General features: G+C 34.9%; 2 protein-coding genes across 5 annotated transcripts in view; both read right to left on the bottom strand.

Moving 5' to 3' along the window:
* The window catches only part of LOC105202334 (sestrin-3), a 192,487-nt gene extending 189,388 nt beyond the window's left edge, over positions 1 to 3,099 (bottom strand). For 2 of the 3 annotated variants that reach the window (XM_011170794.3, XM_011170795.3), the window contains exon 1: positions 1,432 to 1,813. The gene's annotated coding sequence lies outside the window, so the exon portion shown is untranslated. Of the gene's footprint in view, positions 1 to 1,431; positions 1,814 to 2,784 lie in introns of those variants that run through there. The other variant, XM_011170797.3, reaches the window with a different exon arrangement.
* A 3,695-nt stretch (positions 3,100 to 6,794) lies between these two features.
* On the bottom strand, positions 6,795 to 17,952 carry LOC105202325 (hexokinase-2). Of its 2 annotated transcripts, none has more exons than XM_039449087.1 (9): positions 17,848 to 17,952; positions 15,098 to 15,271; positions 13,840 to 14,058; positions 13,259 to 13,578; positions 11,835 to 11,947; positions 9,014 to 9,172; positions 8,791 to 8,930; positions 8,586 to 8,719; positions 6,795 to 7,663 (listed from the first exon to the last, which is right to left on the bottom strand). In XM_039449087.1, the coding sequence occupies exons 2-9, from the start codon at positions 15,228 to 15,230 to the stop codon at positions 7,574 to 7,576; spliced, it is 1,308 nt and encodes a 435-aa protein (XP_039305021.1). In that variant the 5' UTR covers positions 15,231 to 15,271; positions 17,848 to 17,952; the 3' UTR covers positions 6,795 to 7,573. The 2 variants fall into 2 exon arrangements, with proteins under 2 accessions (XP_039305021.1, XP_039305020.1); XM_039449086.1 differs by having other exon boundaries at positions 15,098 to 15,251; positions 17,844 to 17,952.
* Between the last annotated feature and the right edge of the window lie 527 nt (positions 17,953 to 18,479).

An 18,479-nucleotide genomic window follows, 5' to 3' on the forward strand; every position in this document is an offset into this window, starting at 1 on the left:
TTTTGTTATATTAATTGAATATTTAATTAAATATGCCAATTGGCGTTATTTTATTTAATCTTTGTTAGCTACTATCAAACTTTCTTTTTCAGTGTTTGCACTTAAAACGTGAGCATTCGATGGTTTAGCATTGAAAACTGAAATCTATTCAAAATTACAAAGATTCTTATAGCAACCACACAGGCAATTACAGCGAGCATTACAAGTATTCGTATTAATGATAATAATCGTTTCAGAGAGTTATACTAATTGCCGTAGAACGTGTTTTGGAATTTTTAATCGCTGAGAAAACAGACGCTATTGTCCCCAGGTTGAGGAAAATTTTTCCTCAAATTTTAGTTTTCTTAAGGCACGTACCACTTTTCGCTCGAAATGTTCGCGAGCATTTGTCCTTGTTTAATATTCGATAAGCAATAAGAACGAAATGATTCCAAAAACGTTGCGAGCGTTAAGTAGAACGCGTCCTTATTACCACGGGGGATTTTCTGGAGGATAAAAAGCTCAGAGAAGTTTTTAGGAGAGAAAAACGTGAGGCTCAAGTATTTTTATTTTCTAAAAAAAAAAAAAAATCTCCCGTACGCGACGATGAAACGCAAATTTAGGGAAAAAAATTCCCCAACCTGGCAATACTGGCAGACGCGAATGGAGTACTCGCGTGACGGCAACAGTCGTGAGAACAAAGGAACGACAAGGTGGAAACTTCCATGAGCGAACCGCCGCGAAAATGATGCGACGCTTTCATCCGCGAAAGTTGTCATCGGACAGCTCTACGCGTCGAATGAGACTGTTGTCACGTCGTCAACACGACGTTATTAAACCGACGCGATGCGACGCGCGGAGTCGACTCATCAGAGGATGAGCGAGAACGTTCGATTCGGCCGACCTCGGTTAGCGCTAACCCTAGTTTAACCAAACCCTGTTCTGCCCCTCCCCCCCCCTCCTCCCCGTTCCTGCGGCCCTCCCGAACCCCGTCGTGCCATCGATACGCGCCGGAGTCGTCGTTGATCGACGTTGATCCGCTCGTAAAGCGAATTTTCCTCTATCGCGCGTGCAAATTACGCGCGGCCAGGGAACGACGTAATCCGCGCGAGGCTCAGGGAATTAGCGTTCCCAGGATTAACCGAGGCTGTCATCGTCGACCGACGACGAGGCACGAACGGCCGCGCAAACGTGCGCTGTATCACGTTCGCGGAATCGAGCTCTCTGGCAGCAGCGAACCGGTCGGTCGGTGCATCAGCTGAGAGCCCAGCTGAACCCAGAGAGAGCGACCGCTGTAATAACCTCAACCTGTCTCCCTCTTTCTCGCGCTTACAACACGCGCGCGCTCACATGCACGCACACGTACACGGCGCGCTCACACAAACACACACGTATACACACGGTCGCGGTGAATTTCGTAAAAAGCGCCGTCGACAGAATCGGACACGGTACCTGGTATGCCTGGACAGCGTCCCGGTGGCAGCGGCGATGGATATCCGCGAAGTCTCGCCGACGGTATCCGCGAAACTTTTCGAAAGCCCACTCTCACAATGGAATCTTCCAGTAGACTGGCCGAGCCGGCGGCGGCGAGCGGAGCGAGCCGTTCTCCCTTGCGTGCGCACCCACCGTGCGCGGCGGCCGTTCGGCTTTTTCGACGGGGGAAAAAAGGACGCGATTTCGTAACGCGTGCGACCGGTGACACTGATGAGATGCGTCCGCGTAGCCGGCACCGAACACGCTGCGCGTCACCGGCACGGACACGTAAACTCGCAGCACGGAGAAACGCGGACTACGGTACGTGACACACACACGCGCGCGCGCACGAGCACCGCTGATGACAGTTCGAGCTCGGCGAGCTGTCACTCTGCAAGCGGCACACACGACTGCGTGTCGGGCTGCGTTCGCGTGTCGGTGCCGCCATCTGCCGTCGCCGCCCTGTACGCCCAGACGGCACTCTGTACCAACCGCGATACAAAACGGTTACCGACAGCAAGGTTGACCGACCGACCGAGCGTTTAACAATTGAAAATTAATAAAAAATTAATTTTTAAAAAAAAGTAAAAATCGGCGTCAAGTATGCGTGTGTCTCAAAATATTTATTCTTTCTGCAAAATTCAAGTGGGAATTTGTATATTTAATTCAAGCATATATATTTATTTAAATACATAAAATACTTAAATTGAAAAAATTTAATCAAGTTGAAAATTTCAATCAACGACTTTTTTTTTCTTCTTGTATAAACCTGTTAATTAAAATATTTATATTACATAAATGAAATTTTTCCCTTGTCTAATTTTTTCTGTATCTTTTAAACAAATACACTCGAAGTAAATCCATACATAAAAGCACGTGAATAACATTAATTTCTATTATTCTTTATCGAAATTGGAATTGTAGACAGTGAAAAGTTACCTAAAAAAAGTTTGTCCGCATTTATTTTCGTAAAACAGTTTTGCCGAAATGCGTCGGCAAACGGTAATTTAATTAAACTATATATTTAATTAGAATATTACCAATCATCCCCGTTTATGATTAACCCTTGCAATATTATGTTCGAAACAGTGTCTCGTCCCTATTATCCTGGGTATCTCACGAAAGTAAAAATTCACGAACATACTTTCAGCTTTGTAGAACAAATATTGAAACTTTAAAAAACAAAATTTATATCATTTTATAACCCACCGAACTTGCGAGAAATTTATACGAACACGAATCGGTCGTGCACGAAATACCCAGGAGAGTAGGGAAAAGGTTAGGTTAGATAATCTTATACCTATTTTTTATCAATCTCATGAAACTACTCACATATACGTTGTTCCTTTTGATCCCCGTTGTTGAAGACGCTGTCGTCCTGACGATACACACTTGCACACATACATACATGCGCGCGGCAGCATACGATGATTATCTTTTTAACGACACCCGGGCTGGAAAAGCACGTATCTCGCATCGCGCGCTTCGACTTTCCCCCTTTGAATCAAACATAATTGTTACCGCGATCGGTGGACGGGGAGTAACGTTCGCATCGAACGACTCGAGATTTGGCAAGCCGTGCATCATGCGTCGTTTGCCAACGATTATGTACGTTCGAAAAGCGAGAGGAGGACGGAATACATTTACTTACGGTGCGCGCGGCGACGACTGCGACGAGTCGACTGTCGCTATGGCGCGCGAAGTGTTTTTTTGCGACGCGCCGTACGTGCCGGCGTTGTGTTTACGCGCGGTATGAACTCTGTTGTCGTTTGGAGGACGAGAGGATGATCGAACGATTAGGGCAGTCAGACGTCTCTAGGCAGCGGCACGAGACACTCGTCGTGTCGTTGCGTTACTTCCTTTCCTTCCAGTAAGCGATTATAATTGTTTATAACACAGTCGCGCGGTAAAGAGTGAGGAGAGGGGGAAAGCCGCGCGGCTCAGGTGACACTTGAAGTTGCAGCGCGTCTCTCTCGTTTCGTCGCTCGAGATTCGTCCATACACAGTACGCACGTCGCGTCACGTAGGTACGCCGAGCCGTCCGTGGTTTCGTACAACACAAAAATAATGAATAGGTACGAATTGTAATAACGATTAGACGTGTTCCACTCAGAGATTTGATTCTCGTCGATTTCGATTCGTTGAGGTATGCATTGCGCGAGATTTATTCGGGCGGAATATCCGCGCGACTACTTGGGGAAGCGACGATCGTATTTGTCTTCAATCTTAGCTCGCGCATTCAATTATCTACGTTGTCATACGGGGATAGTGATCGCCGAAACACGAGCGTGCAACGCTCGCTACGCAAACTCGAGAAAAAGCATGAAAACCCCGAATCAGGAGCAGGTTATAAATACAGTTGCGGGATGAAGGGCGGGGAGAGGGGGGAGGACGCGCGGCCCGGGGCCCGGTGACACGTGAAGTTGCAGCGCGTCTCTCTCGTTTCATCATTCGAGATTCGACCATTACACAGTGCGTACGTCGCGTCACGTACATTCGCCGGGCAGTCCGTGGTCCAACACAAAAGTAATAAATAGGTACGAATTGTAACAACGATTATGTGTACTCCACTGAGAGATTTGATTTTCCTCGATTCCGATTCGCTAAGGTGTGCATTGCGCGAGATTTATTCGGTCGGTATATCCACGCGGACTGCTTGGGGAAGCGACGATCGTATTTGTCTTTAACCTTAGTTCGCGCATTCAATTATCTACGTTGTCATACGGTGGTAGTAATCGCTGAAATACGAGCGTGCAATGCTCGCCACGCAAACTCGAGAAAAATCATGGGAATACCGTCGGGAGCAGGTTATAACGCAGTCGAACGGCAGGGGGTGGAGAGAGGGGGAAGACGCGCGGGCGGGCCGCGGCGCGTAACACGAAGTTGCAGCGCGTCTCTCTGATTTCGAGATTCGAAACTCGAGTTCGAGATTCGGCCATTACTCAATACAGTATGTACGTCGCGTACACCGAGCGGTCGGTGGCTTCGTTCAACACAATTTCAATGCCGTTTCCTCACCGCGGTATAATAAATCGTGCGTGTATCGTTGCAATTAATACCGGGAATGTCAAGTAAAGCTCGATCATCGTGTCGGTCATTGCGCGGTTCGAGCAGTTCGGATACGTATGTATGTAAGTAATTAAACAAAACTAATGAGATAGGAATTATAACAATGATTTTGTGTTTTACTGAGATATTTGATAGTAATCGTCAAAACACGAGCGTGCGTGTAACACTCGCTACATAAAATCGGGTCGGGAAAATACATGAGAATGTCGGCGGGATCGACAGGTTAGATATAACCTCCCCGGTGGGGAGTGGGGAGGGGTGAGAGGGAAGGGAAGGGCTGCGCGCGTGAAATTGGCAGCACGACTTTTCGATTTCGTCGCTCGTGCTTGAGATTCGCCCGTTACGATAATTTATGCACGTGGCGAACGCCGAGAGCCAACCGTGGTTTTACGCAACGTAAATAGTTTATCAGTGCCATTTCCTCGCCGTGGTATAATAAAACACGCGTGTCGTGTGCGATTAATGTCGGGTGTGCCGTTTTACTGTCGCATTGTGGTGATTAGTTTACGCACGATCGCAGTTAATCGTGTCCTCGCGAACGAATATTATGTGAGTGCCCATGAGGAAGAAGCAATGGAGGGACACAGACCGGGATGAAGTTCTGAGAGGAGGAGGAGGCCTGGGAGGCGTCGTGCAACGGCGGAACAACCACGAGGTAAACAATTGATTATTTCTTTGCACTCAAATTAGGCTAAAATAAATTGGTCATTGATCTCCGCAATAGAATATTATCGACGCTGTAAATAATACAATGCATGTATAAATTTTATTTTTATCTAATTTTAAAATATTTTATGAAATATATATTGTTGATATTTTCACATATAAGTATATTATATAAAATATATTATAAAAATTTCTTGTACGATAATTTAATTTATTATGCAAAAAGATAAACGTTTATTTATTACGTTTTTTAAAAGAAATTTTATATTAAAAATTTTTTTCTTTCAAAAAACACGTAATTTTTTCAATAAGCTTGAAGAGAGATAAAAAATTTCATGTGCACGATAATGTTCTTCAAAAAATTACTTTTGTCAAGCAGAGAATTTGTTTTTAAAACAGAGAATTTGCACTTGCTCATTAAAATTTCAAAAGTTTGAAATGTTTTTATATGAGATAAATAAATGTGATTATAATAGACTTATTTTGATAGCTCACACATGTTGTAATATATTTTATCATATGTTCCGATATCAGTATTGCATATATGTATAATGTACAAAAAAATTCTATATAGAAACAGAATTAATTCGTTAATAAAAATATGTGTCCGAGATTTGCAGTATAATAATTATTTTAACTTGGTTATATTATGTGTTACAGAGAGATTGATGCAGTTTCAACTCCGCTGTTGCGCATCAGTGTCGGTAAGTCCGATATTATTTTTTCGCTCATATTCGAGTGTCATTGGAATTTGCACTCACCAAAATTAAGAGCCCGTCTTTGGACCCTTTGATGCAGCATCGATCCCGTTGACGAAACGATGTCAATCGCGAAGATTCGCGAGCGCCGATACGTTCAAGCGATCGTCCATTCCTTTAATTGGCACTTTTGAGAGAAAGAAAGTGTCGTAATTCACTCATCCTGCTTTACTTAAAATAAAACACTCGACAAATAACCAAGAGAACAAAGACAAATATATTTTCTCTATTATCGAGAAAAATTTCAAAATAACTGAACTTTTACACTTGATTAATAAAGTGGCTCTTTTTAAGAATGCTTGAATTTTATAATAACAAAAGTATCGAAATTAAAAAAACTGCATGCTTCTTATGCAGTTGTTCTTTTTTTTTTTAATCAACAACACAAAATTTTCGTTGCGAATAATCGAATTTTGATCTCGAAGCTATCTGTAAAGAGCAAAACAACAAAAAATTAATGACCTACACAGCTAAAATAATTATATATTACTACAATTTTAAATAAACAACTTTTAAATGAGCAAGTGGATCTAAATAAACTTTTGCACGAACACTTATTAGAGTTTTTTATCAGCAAATATAAAAATTTTGTATTTAATTCATAATGCTATTTTCTCGTCAAATTTGCAAGTAAAGGCTACAAAACGCAATTTTACATAAAACTCAAGAGTAAGCAGAAAAATAAATACCTTTTAAATTAATAAGAGAATTATACTCAATTTTTACACAAATACTCAAACCTAATAATAGAACAATCTATAAAAAGTTTATGTTTCTGCTAATGTTCCGAGATGTGACAACATACATCCTTAAGGATCATCATATTAACTAATATAAAAAAAGATTTCGTATGTTAAAATAAATCTGTTGGGATAACTTTTTATTATAACAACTTGATTTCTTCCGTACAAAAAAAAAAGAAACGTTTCCAATATAAACGTTTGTAATGTGCAACAACTTTTCATTTCAGACGCATACGTTCCCATTGCAGTTTCACTTCATAAATAATATCATTGTTCACTTTATTCTCTCGATGATTCGTTCTTTCACAGTTCTCTCACGCACTTGACTGGTGTATTATTTATTTCCTTAAAATAACGCACGAGCCTCCCGCGTCGATATCTCTATGTTCTATAATATTTGACATTTCATTTCATTACGAGGCTGATACAATAAACGCATTTGTTACACACACGGTCGACACATGCGAGAAGTCGTGCACGACACACACATACGTACTCGCGTGAAGATACATACATACATTCAAAACGACCGTTTTCTATTATTTATGTTAATATATGTATGTGTCCGCACGTGTGTACATGTGTGTGTGAGTGCATCGTGCACGCTTTATCGCATGTGCAATGTGGACCGTGTATGTACATAACAGCATCCTAATCCTATATAATCTCACAATTCCTAAATTGATGTTAATCGAAACGCTTGTAATCCATTAAAATTCAATGTAAGTATTGCGAGTAATATATTCATAGGTAGCGGAAATATACCACGGTATTGAATTGGAAACTGCTGATGGAATATTTCTATGTCTATTGACAATTCGTTTAGTATTGCCTCGTGATAAGGGCGACTCTGTCGACACTTGGACGTTTTTAATTTATTCGCGATTATTGTAACCGCTTCTTGAGTCTTTGCGCTATGGCTGAGACGAGCGCGGCGCCTTTACCGCTTCCATCTTCCGCGTGGATTAATTTGAACTGAAATCAGAATAAATATATTGTTAAATAAAAGAAACTTTCATAGACAACAGAAAGTGCTATGTATGCGAAGAAGTCAAAACACGCAGTAAAAAAATTATTTTCTAATTACACAGAAAGGAAATAAAAGAATGCATTGAGTTGTTAATATCAGAAACTGAGTATTTTTAGAATCTTTCTCAATTTTAAAAATAGAACAGTATAGTATTACATATATTATATTTTTGTATAATGTAATGCATGTAGTTGTATTTCATAATAAATAATACAGACACTATACGAATATAATTAGATATTTTTTTAGCTTTTAAATTGAGCAGCATTTTTTTTAAAGTAAATAAGCGGCTTAAACTGATTACTTAAAATCAGGGTTAGATAGTGATTAAACTAATTAAAAAATGAAGAATTTTTATTAAATCAGTTAATTTTAAATAATTTAATTTTTAACTTCTATTATAAACCAATTATTTTTAAAAATACATAAACTTTTTAATTTTTTTGCAAGTTAAATCTCACTTTATTTTAATTTATCTATATGAATGAAAATGTTTACAAGAAAAAAATACATTAAAAAACAATATTTCTTTGTTATTTTATATATATTTAATTTATGAATAAATCATTAAATTTATTTGATTCCATATTATAAATTGTTTCGAGTAATTTAATTTAAAAAAAATTACAAATTTTTAATTTTTTATAAATACTTTTCAAAATTAGCTTTTATTAATTATTATTTTAATCTTAACATAAATTTTAAATAAGTTAATTTTTTGTTCAAATAATTTGTAACTAAATTAATTTTATGAATCATTAGCTTTAACTGAACTAAATTTAGTTTCAAAAATATTAATTTACCCAACCTTGCTTACAATTTATATTATAATTTTAATACTTTTGTAATTGTAAAACGTATACGTACATTTCGTCCAGGTGATAGAAGTGAGATATACTGTTTCATCCAACCTTCTAATCGGGGATGATGCTTGTAGAGAGATCCGTCCACAGCAATTGTTACTTGTTCCTTATCTATACGATCCAGTAAACTCGCAAGACCTTGGACAGAAATCGTTGTTACATTTTTCGCTTTACGAGTATTGTTTAAAATAGCTTATTTACTGACTTACATATCGACACTAAAAGAGCTGCGCGGTTAGAGGCGACTTCGCATACGTATTGCACAATTCTGATGTCATCTTCGTCTGGAATGATGCCGAATTTTCCAAGAACCTCCCTCGTATTGCTATCGCCACCATCCACCGAGTCCCTAAAGTCACGAAATTAAAAATAAACATCTATAAATCTTTAATAAAAGAGTTGATTTGAAGGTTTGAATTTGAATAAACTTACTGCTCGATGTGCGACACCAGATCAGTGGTAAGATTACCGGGTGTTAGGAGACTGTCTGATGTAGATTCTCCTACAAACAAAAGCTTCTCTTTGGTCAACTTCGCAAGTATCACGCGCACCACTTCACCAAGATATTTTCCAGCAATATATTTTTCAAATCTAAGAAAAAGAAAAAAATCATAATGATGTATAAAGATCTTTCTACATATGATACGAACCTAGAAGCTAATTTCAGCCTCAAGGATTCTTAGAATTATTTGTCGCCTTCAAAAATTTTTAAATTACGTCAATATAATGTATATACAAGATGTTTCGTAACTGTATAACCAAGGGAATGATTTTACATGAAAAAATAAGTCATAAAAATAAAATTTTAATAAGTTATAAGAATAAAATATTTTGGTTTAATCCATCATTTTCAAAATAATTGAAATTGAAAATTAATATATTGTAACATAAAATATAAAATACGCAGTAAACTGTTTATTTTATGATAACCGTATTTTATTACTTTTATGTTATAAGCTAATAGCAAAATTAATCTAAAGAAAACAGAACTGTCTATTAAAATATAATATGTAATTGCATATTAAACATGTATAATCTTTTTTAAAGCTACTGTTTTCCTTATAATTGATTCACCATATTATTTTGTGTGTAGAAGTATTAAACGGTTATCAAAAAATAAATAATACTTACGAGATATTTTATATTTCATGTCAATATGCTAATCTTTAAAATTGAGTATTTCAAAAATAACGCATTATAAGAAAAAATTTTATTCTGTTTTCGATTTATGTTTTTCTGTAGAATCATACTCTTTGTGGTTGTATCACCGTTACGTATAATTCAGTAGAAATTTTCATTTAATGTAATTGTTTGTTACATCATCTATTATTTACTAGATACTAGATACTAAACAAAACAGGCGCGCGCGTGGCGAGCGCTACAAAATTTATATTACATAATTTCATACGAATTATAAATTGAATATTATATTATTAACTCCTCAATACAAATAGTCAAAATACGCGATCTCCACGAACGGCTGTCATTTACGAAATAAGCGCTGAATAAGAACCGATCAGCACATTGTAAAAGCGACAACAATAAATTTTAAGATTTTGAGTATCGAATACGCAATACACTTTTTCAGATAGAGAATTTCAGCTTTTCGTGATAAGTGTAAAAGACATTGCTATTAGTGGAAAATAATTTTCGCGTTCGATGGAGCACATGTGCAATTACGGGATACGATTCGGTATCGGAGACCGTTGCAATGTGCACTCTGACTTCTCGTTACGTTATCGGTTCAATGAAACCATGTCTCATTGAACTTAGCGTCTAACCGGCCGATCAGCTGGATTAACCACAATTTGTGAGCACGTCGCGGGTTGACAAAAGCACCCCAGAAAGTGCGTCTCCTTTAAGTGACTTGCTGCCTGCGACTATGGCTTGTAAGATACAAGTGTCGTATGAATCGTGGTTAAAAAAGCTTAGTCGACGTTAGACGTGCGTTAAATGTGATACAAAAGGCAGAACTCATTCGCAACGACCTCACTATCGATCCCGTATCCATCGCGTCCGAAGTGTTAATTCGTTATTTCATTAATCGCATAATAAGCAATGTCTCTTGCAGATGCCGCGAGAAGATGGTTGCAGCGTTACAAAATGATTTTTTTGCAGAAATTTTTTGATCTTTATGTATAATTTTTATTTCTATTTCAAATTTTCGTGATAAATGCACTGGACCATGTGATTCGTTCAGTAAATAATTTTCGCGTTCTATTGAACACATCTGAAATTATGGGGTACGATTCGGTATCGGAGTTCGATGCAATGTGCACTCTAACTTCTCGTTACGTTATCGGTTCAATGAGACCATGTCTCATTGCACTTAGCGTCTAACCGGCCGATCAGCTGGATTAACCACAATTTGTGAGCACGTCGCGGGTTGACAAAAGCACCCCAGAAAATGCGTCTCCTTTAAGTGACTTGCTGCCTGCGACTAGGGCTTGTAAGATACAAGTGTCGTATGAATCGTGGTTAAAAAAGCTTAGTCGACGTTAGACGTGCGTTAAACGTGATACAAAAGGCAGAACTTATTCGCAACGAACTTACTATCGATCCCGTATTCAACGCGTTCGAATTTCCAAGTCGTTATTTCGCGAATCGAATAACAATCAATGTCTCCTACACGTGCCACGAAGAAAAACTTATAGCGATATAAAATGTTTTTTTTATTACTACAACTTTTTTTATTTTTTTTTTATGTAATTCTTATTTTTATTAGACAAAAAAAGCGCGCGCTACAAAGCTTGTAATATTATATAATTTCATACAAAGTACAAATTGAATTACATTATTAACCCCTCAATACATAGTCAAAATACGCGAGATCTCCGCGATGACAGCCGTTCACGAAGTAAACGCTAAATGAAAATCTATCAGAAAAGCGATAACAATAAGCTTCGATATTTCGAGTATCGATGCAATGCACTTTTTCAAATAAGAAAGAAAACAGCACGAGCTACGCGCGCGTACCGCACGATTTTAATATTAATTTTTCATACAAGTTACTGTTAACCCTCAAATGCAATGCACTTTTTCAGACAGGAATAGTTAATTATTAGTTAATAAAATTTGATCCAAAATTTTTAAATAATAAATGTTTTCATACAAATAGAAGCAAACTGAAATGATAAAAATTGATTGATCACGACATTGATTATTGATACGATATTATTACAAATGATAACTTTCTCATAAACAGAATAATTACAACCTAATTAAAGATAATGGTAAGAGTTTGCTCACTTACGTAAATGAATTCACGATAAGGGAATTTGCGTCGTTTTCACGATCGAAATCCGTCTTGATAAAGTCTAAAACTCCATTATCGCCGAAGGCGCCCCACTCGATATCAATGATAACCTGGAGCAACGAAAATTGAATTAATTTATGAATACTTTTACGCCCAGGAAGACAAAAAAAAATATTTAATAAATGTTTATTAAAATAACAGTCGAGAAATACTGTATGCCAAATATTTTTTATCATGTTTTTAACATTATACATAAATTTAATAGTAGCAACTCTTGAGAGCTCTTTAAAAAATGTGCAATTAATTATAAAGTAAAAAAAAAGGAAAAGTAATTGTCAAATTTGGGAGTTCTTAAATAACTTTTGGCAATTCTTAATTAACTTTTGTTAAAAATGCTACATAGGTAATAAAAATAAATTTGAGTAGTCAATCCACTCTAAATTTACTTTCTTATATTTACTAATAATGTGTTAAATAGGATATACGATTCCAAGCTGTTGGCCACAGTTAGCGATTTAGTTATAAGGTAAACTGAGAGGAATCAGATCAATTTTTCTTAAAAAAAATTATAAAAAAAAAACAATTTTGCTATTAATTTTTACTATAAATTCTTAATCTTTACATTTTTGGCTTGAGTTTTATGTAATAAAATAATACACAAACATGGTATTTCTTATTGCACAAAAAAATCAAGGAAAGGAAATTGTTCAATTTGCCCCAACATTGGAGGCGAAGTAGATCAACAGTTTAAATGAATTAAAAATAAATAAATAAATAAACTGTTTGAAAGAGTCTATTACGCTTTTTTATAACAAACCCACAAAATTGGGATCGTGATTTTATATGAGAAACAAAATTTTTTCGCGCACTCACGATCTCTACGATTATATCATCAGCTGACACTGAATCACACGTAATTGTTGTCTATTGTTTCCGCTGCAGATGCAACACGCGGAAGTAACCAGCATAAAACAGATTGTATGAAATAAAAAACTAATGATAACTGTTTCAGAACTTATAATGATCCGATTCGCCTCTGTCTAGCCTAATATAGATATCTAGATTTATGATGCCTTAGTATTGGATGCCCCACTTACATTTCATACAAAAAACGGTAAAATATGATTAAATAATATGAATAAATAATAGATGATTATTTACTAGTGTAGGATAACATTCGTAAAAGTGCATCTTATTTGTAATATGTGTTTTTTACTACAAAAATAATATTAAAACTTTTCTGAATGATTAAGAAGTTACTTTCGCACTGTTAAAACTATTAATAACATGTGCATTTCGAAACAACAATTGGAACGTTGCCTTCTATATAGATGCGCAGTACGGACATTCTGAGAAATTAATCGAAACAGTCGATGACCCATGATATCCTCTTCCATTATCATAATATATCGAAAACTCACTTCTCTTTCGCCATGTCTCTTCGTTTCCCAATGCTCGACCCGATCCGCGCGTTCTAGATAACAGGCGTTGCTGCCTGTTCCCAGAATAAGTCCTATTGCCGTGTTATGATCCAAAGTTGATCCTTGCACCAAGGTGCCTGTGGTGTCGTTTAAAATTGCTACGACCGTTACTTTTGTGTCGCCTCGTCGATCCAAAGCCTCTCGCAAAAGTCTCACAGCGTCTTTATTTACTGCGTCTGGGCAGTTAAAAGTCTTGGTCCAGGTCACCAAAATACCGACGTCCAATGAGTGTTGAACCATAGGGAATGAGAAGGTAAAGCCTACGTAAACACAAGTCATCAAGGTTGAAAGTGGAAGGACACGCGGAAGTTATCAGAGTTTATACAAGTAATAATTATGCTAATAGAGCAAATTACATTGATATATCCTTCCACCGATTTCCTACGGCAAACAAGTGTTTTCTACGACACCTCGTCGTACGATTGTTATTTATAGATAATATCATGTAGCGATTCACATTAATTAAAGATTTTGCGCGTTCGATATTCTGACGCGTGCTCTGGATGCGGAAATCAATTTACCGAGAGGAAGCTCCACGTCCTGAAGACCCTGAGAAATGACGAAATCACTGACACACTCAGCCAAATGGTCAAACAGAGGAATTGCCGAGCCGACCCTTAGTTCAGATCCTATGTAATATCGTTTCACCTCTTGTCGTACGGGAGCACCGTGGGCCAATTCCAACAGAAGTACACGAAAGTTAGTGCCACCAAGATCGAGTGCCAAGTAAAGACCTTCTTCTACAAACACGCATTTTTACTATTAGTATTAAGCCGAGAGGATATTTTCGATATCTATTGATATCTCTTTTTCTTACTGAATTCTTTCAATCCTTCACTGTCTAGCGGAACTCTTTTTATTATTTAAAATAATTTACCGTGTATATAAATTGTAGAATATATGAGGGAGGATTAAAAAGTTTCCAACCTGACACGAACAATAAAACACAAATTTTTGGAGCACAATAAAATTTATTTTTTAACGTAGTCTCCTTCGAACTCAATGCACTTACTCCAACATTTTTCTAAACATTTTAAGTATGAGAAAGTTGGGTTTAGAAAATTAAACGCACGATGGATATCGCGTTTACTGACGCTTGATAAAAAACAGGTCTAGTTGGACATTACAAAAATGTGTTTGAGTGTTTTTTTCCCAAATTAAAAAAAAATGTTTTGGCGGAAATTTTCATTGAATTCTGAAGTGCAAAGTACTATGAACTATTTTTCTAGTTTATACAGAGGTTTTTTTTTTACTAAAAACTTAGATAAATATTGGAGTAAGTGAATCGAGTTTAAAAACGACACATTACATTAAAAAATAAATTTTATTTTGCCCAAAAATTTTTGTAATCAGTTCAAAAACTTTTCAATCTACCCTCGTATTTTTATTATTTTAATATATATACAATAATAATATTGAAAAAAGCAATTTTTGTAAAATGACACACTTTGCCTAAAGTTTAACAGATAACAATATTTCAAGTATCTTATCCTCTTCGTGTTTCACATAAAAAATTATTCAAATTTTTATAAGAACATGGAATACAGTAAACCATATTAGACAAATTGAGGATTGTTATTTATAATTATAAAATATTTCAAATGAGTGTTTAATTGGAAAAAGATTATTAAACAATTCAGGTTAATTAAACAGTTTTGTTTTTTTTTGTTTATGTCTTTGTTAAATAGTGATAGGGCTTGTAACAGGACACAAAGTGCTCATCAAAATGGTGCGTGCTATCGTAAGGCAAACTTTGTTATAAAATTCGTTGTTAATAACCTGTCCCATTGAGTAGTTCCGGTATGTAGGTATTTTCCATCTGCAATGAGGACGGTTGCTGATGAATCCCTTTATTCATTTCCGAAATGAAAACATCCTGTATCTTTCTGGCAGTCGCTGAGGAAAATCGCATTTTCGCTACACGATTCTCAATCTGCAAATGGAGTTGTTCCCCTTTGAAAAATGTGTTACATATAACGTGTGATACAAGATGTCTCGGCACATTCGTATAGCAATATTATTGTCATACCACGAAAAGATAAATTTTCCTCAATTCATAAATTCTGCCGGCAAGCAGATATTTCACAAAGCTACGTACACACGGTATTATTTACACTTTGCGTTATGTATTACGCAGTTTCTAATAGAATTCTCAAATAGAAACTCATGCCGCACGTGCAGCATACAAAGTGATGTATTCTGAATTAATCATATCTGACTTACAAATAAGATTTATTCGCACACACTTGAATGGAAATTTAATATTGTTGTTTTAGAAATCAATAAATTATTGTCTTTTAATTTCTCACGTATCACAGTTACTTATTATTATACATGAGTACAAAAAACTAGTTTGATAAATTTGCATGAATTATAAAGATAATTCATGCAAATTTATCAAACTAGTTTTAAAAAGGTTTTAAAAAAATTTATGAATTAATAGGTTTTCTAAAAGAAGGAGTTCTATACATGTTGAATACTATGCATGCTTGCATAGTTACGTCATATTTTGTTTATCAAAGCAAATCGATGTAAATCGGGAAATTGCTAAACTTAATTATTTATTCGTAAACATTACGACATTCATAGAAGTATTTCTTTAATATTGTCACAGAATTTTTACATGTAACGTTACGTTATATATGTTATTAAAAAACTAACTGATAATTTAAACTTTTTTCTTGCGAGATAAATTTATGAGAATTTAATAAAATCTGCAATACGTATCTTGCTATTTGACTTTGTTTTACAAGAATAAATGAGTCTTGTTTTACAAGAATAAATGACTTTTTGAACATAAATATAATCATTATGCGATTATCACAAAGGGAGAAATACATAATAATTTGTTATATCAAAGATTGACTTTTATTCTCTGCTTTAATAGTTTATACTGTCATCATTATAAATTGATAAAATGTTGATACGTTGAATGTTAACAATACAGCATTATTACCTCTCGATAATCTTATAACTTAGAGAATAAGAAAATTGTGATAGAAGTCATAATATCTGACTTGATCCACTTTCATTCGATTCTATATTTTTTGAGATAAGACACGCAAGATTATATCTAATTACAGTAAGATTAAATAATCTCAATTTTTCATTGCTCGAACGTGAGGCTAATAGTGTTTCTGTTACATGTAACAAATTTAGAATGTGGTACAATTATAGAGAAAACTCGTTAAAAGAAAATTACCTCAAAAATAATTGATGATTTTTTTAAAATTTTGGGAATTGTTTGAAAAATATTACACTCAGGAAACAAATTTTATTAAATATTTATTTGAATAGTATTAGTGAAATATTTACTAAATGTAAATATTCTTGTACTAAATAAATATATATTTATTTAGTACAAGAACCACTAATTTTATTTACCATTTTTTCTCGTAGAGGAAATATTTATGTACCATAAGTAAGTATTTTATTACTATTCGAATAAATATTTTATTAAAATTAAAAATTTTCTCTCATTGTCAAATTATTAAATTTTATTTTATTTCAGATAAAAAATAATGTTTATGGTAATTTCTGTATGTGTATTAATATTGCATAAATAATTTAAAATCTAAATATCAAATATTAGGGAGTTTTAAATTTTGTTTTTGTGCAAAAGTTTATTTTACACTTTTAATATTTCTGAGAAGAATTATGTTAGATTGTTGGGTCACTTCTATGGGTCATGCCTGATATTTATGATATCTAACATGTGATATTTATGACATCGAACACATGATATGATTAGCATAATTAAAATGAAAAAAAGTCTGTAGATAATCGGCTCATGTCATTAAACTATTAATTAAAATATCACAAGGTTAACGTTGCGCAAAATTATTCCTTAATATACATATGTTCAAATATTGTCAAGTTTCAATATTGTATATAATAATTGAATGACCATTTCTTTGATCAATTAATGCTACATTCTTAAGAAACTGACAATTGCTAACACTAAAAACAAACTCAACATTAAAAAGAATAACTTACGTGCAATATCTAAGTAAAGTACACCCAAAGACTTTGATTCTGTCCATGGGGAAATTTTCCAAACCGAGAAATTGCTTTCTTTCTACATACTTACAATTCATGATTAACGTAACGACCAATAAGCTCTAGTCATTACATTAATCATGAACTACAAGTATGTAGAAAGTGGTGACTTTTCAGTTTGGAAAATTTCCCCATGGACAGAATCAAAGTCCTTGGGTGTACATTTTTTGGTTTCTTATATATATTTTTTTAGTTTTAAGGATATGCAACGATAAGAATAATTTATTTCGTCACTTTTTTATTATTTAGCAAAAATTGAAACAGAGATTGAAACGTATTGTCGTTCGTTTCGTTACATTTTTATTAAGCCTCGATATAATATCAGCCTTCAATTTTATCGTATGATTGAAAGGAGCAAAAGTTCAGAATGAACATAGAATTAAGCATTGAAGATAAGATGTGATACTGTCTACGTGACATAAATATTTCGTATTATGAACGAGATCAGCTTAAATATGCGTTATACTTACTTTTTGTCGTCTAACATCGTCAGAAAGTATCAATGACGATACTTGAATCGCCTCATGAAGTGCATGGTCCGCAGGAACGACCATGTCGAAAGGTTATCGAGATCTCTAAAAAAAAACATTGATAATTATGAACAAAATATCCGGTTCGAAGCGGTAGCAAAGTATAAGACGTCACGCCGTTTTAATTAAGGATCTTATTTTTCATAAAAGTACTCAGCAAATGATAATGGATTAAAGTGGATTAAAAATTTATCATTCATGCTTAATTCATTTAAATCCAAATTCTTAATCCATGTATATGGATAGAATAGCTCATTTCGTATTTCAAGTTATTCGAATCCAAAAATAATATAATGAACACAAATCCATCTGAATTTTAAAATGACGAACAGCACATTTCATATTTGAATCCATTTGAATTCAAAAAGACTCCGAGACTTTAAAGCGCAAACTCAGATAAATAAAAATAAATAAAAATTTTTAATTTATTTGAATTTATTTTTGTTCGCTAGGAATACGATTTTTTTTCAATTCCATATTATAATCAAAAATAAATTTAAAGCTTATTCGAACTGCAAGAAAAATCTATATTATGAAAGAAGTATTAAAAATATGATACAATTTTATTATTA

Source organism: Solenopsis invicta, chromosome 5, assembly GCF_016802725.1.
Source record: "Solenopsis invicta isolate M01_SB chromosome 5, UNIL_Sinv_3.0, whole genome shotgun sequence".
Classification (NCBI taxonomy): domain Eukaryota; kingdom Metazoa; phylum Arthropoda; class Insecta; order Hymenoptera; family Formicidae; genus Solenopsis; species Solenopsis invicta.

Coding starts and splice junctions, on each gene's coding strand:
- LOC105202325 (XM_039449087.1), bottom strand. CDS start 15,230: ATGCGATTTTCCTCAGCGACTGCCAGAAAGATACAGGATGTTTTCATT. Junction 14,059..15,097: donor GGAACTACTCAATGGGACAG/GTTATTAACAAC, acceptor GCGTGTTTGTAG/AAGAAGGTCTTTACTTGGCA. Junction 13,579..13,839: donor GGACGTGGAGCTTCCTCTCG/GTAAATTGATTT, acceptor GTGTTTACGTAG/GCTTTACCTTCTCATTCCCT.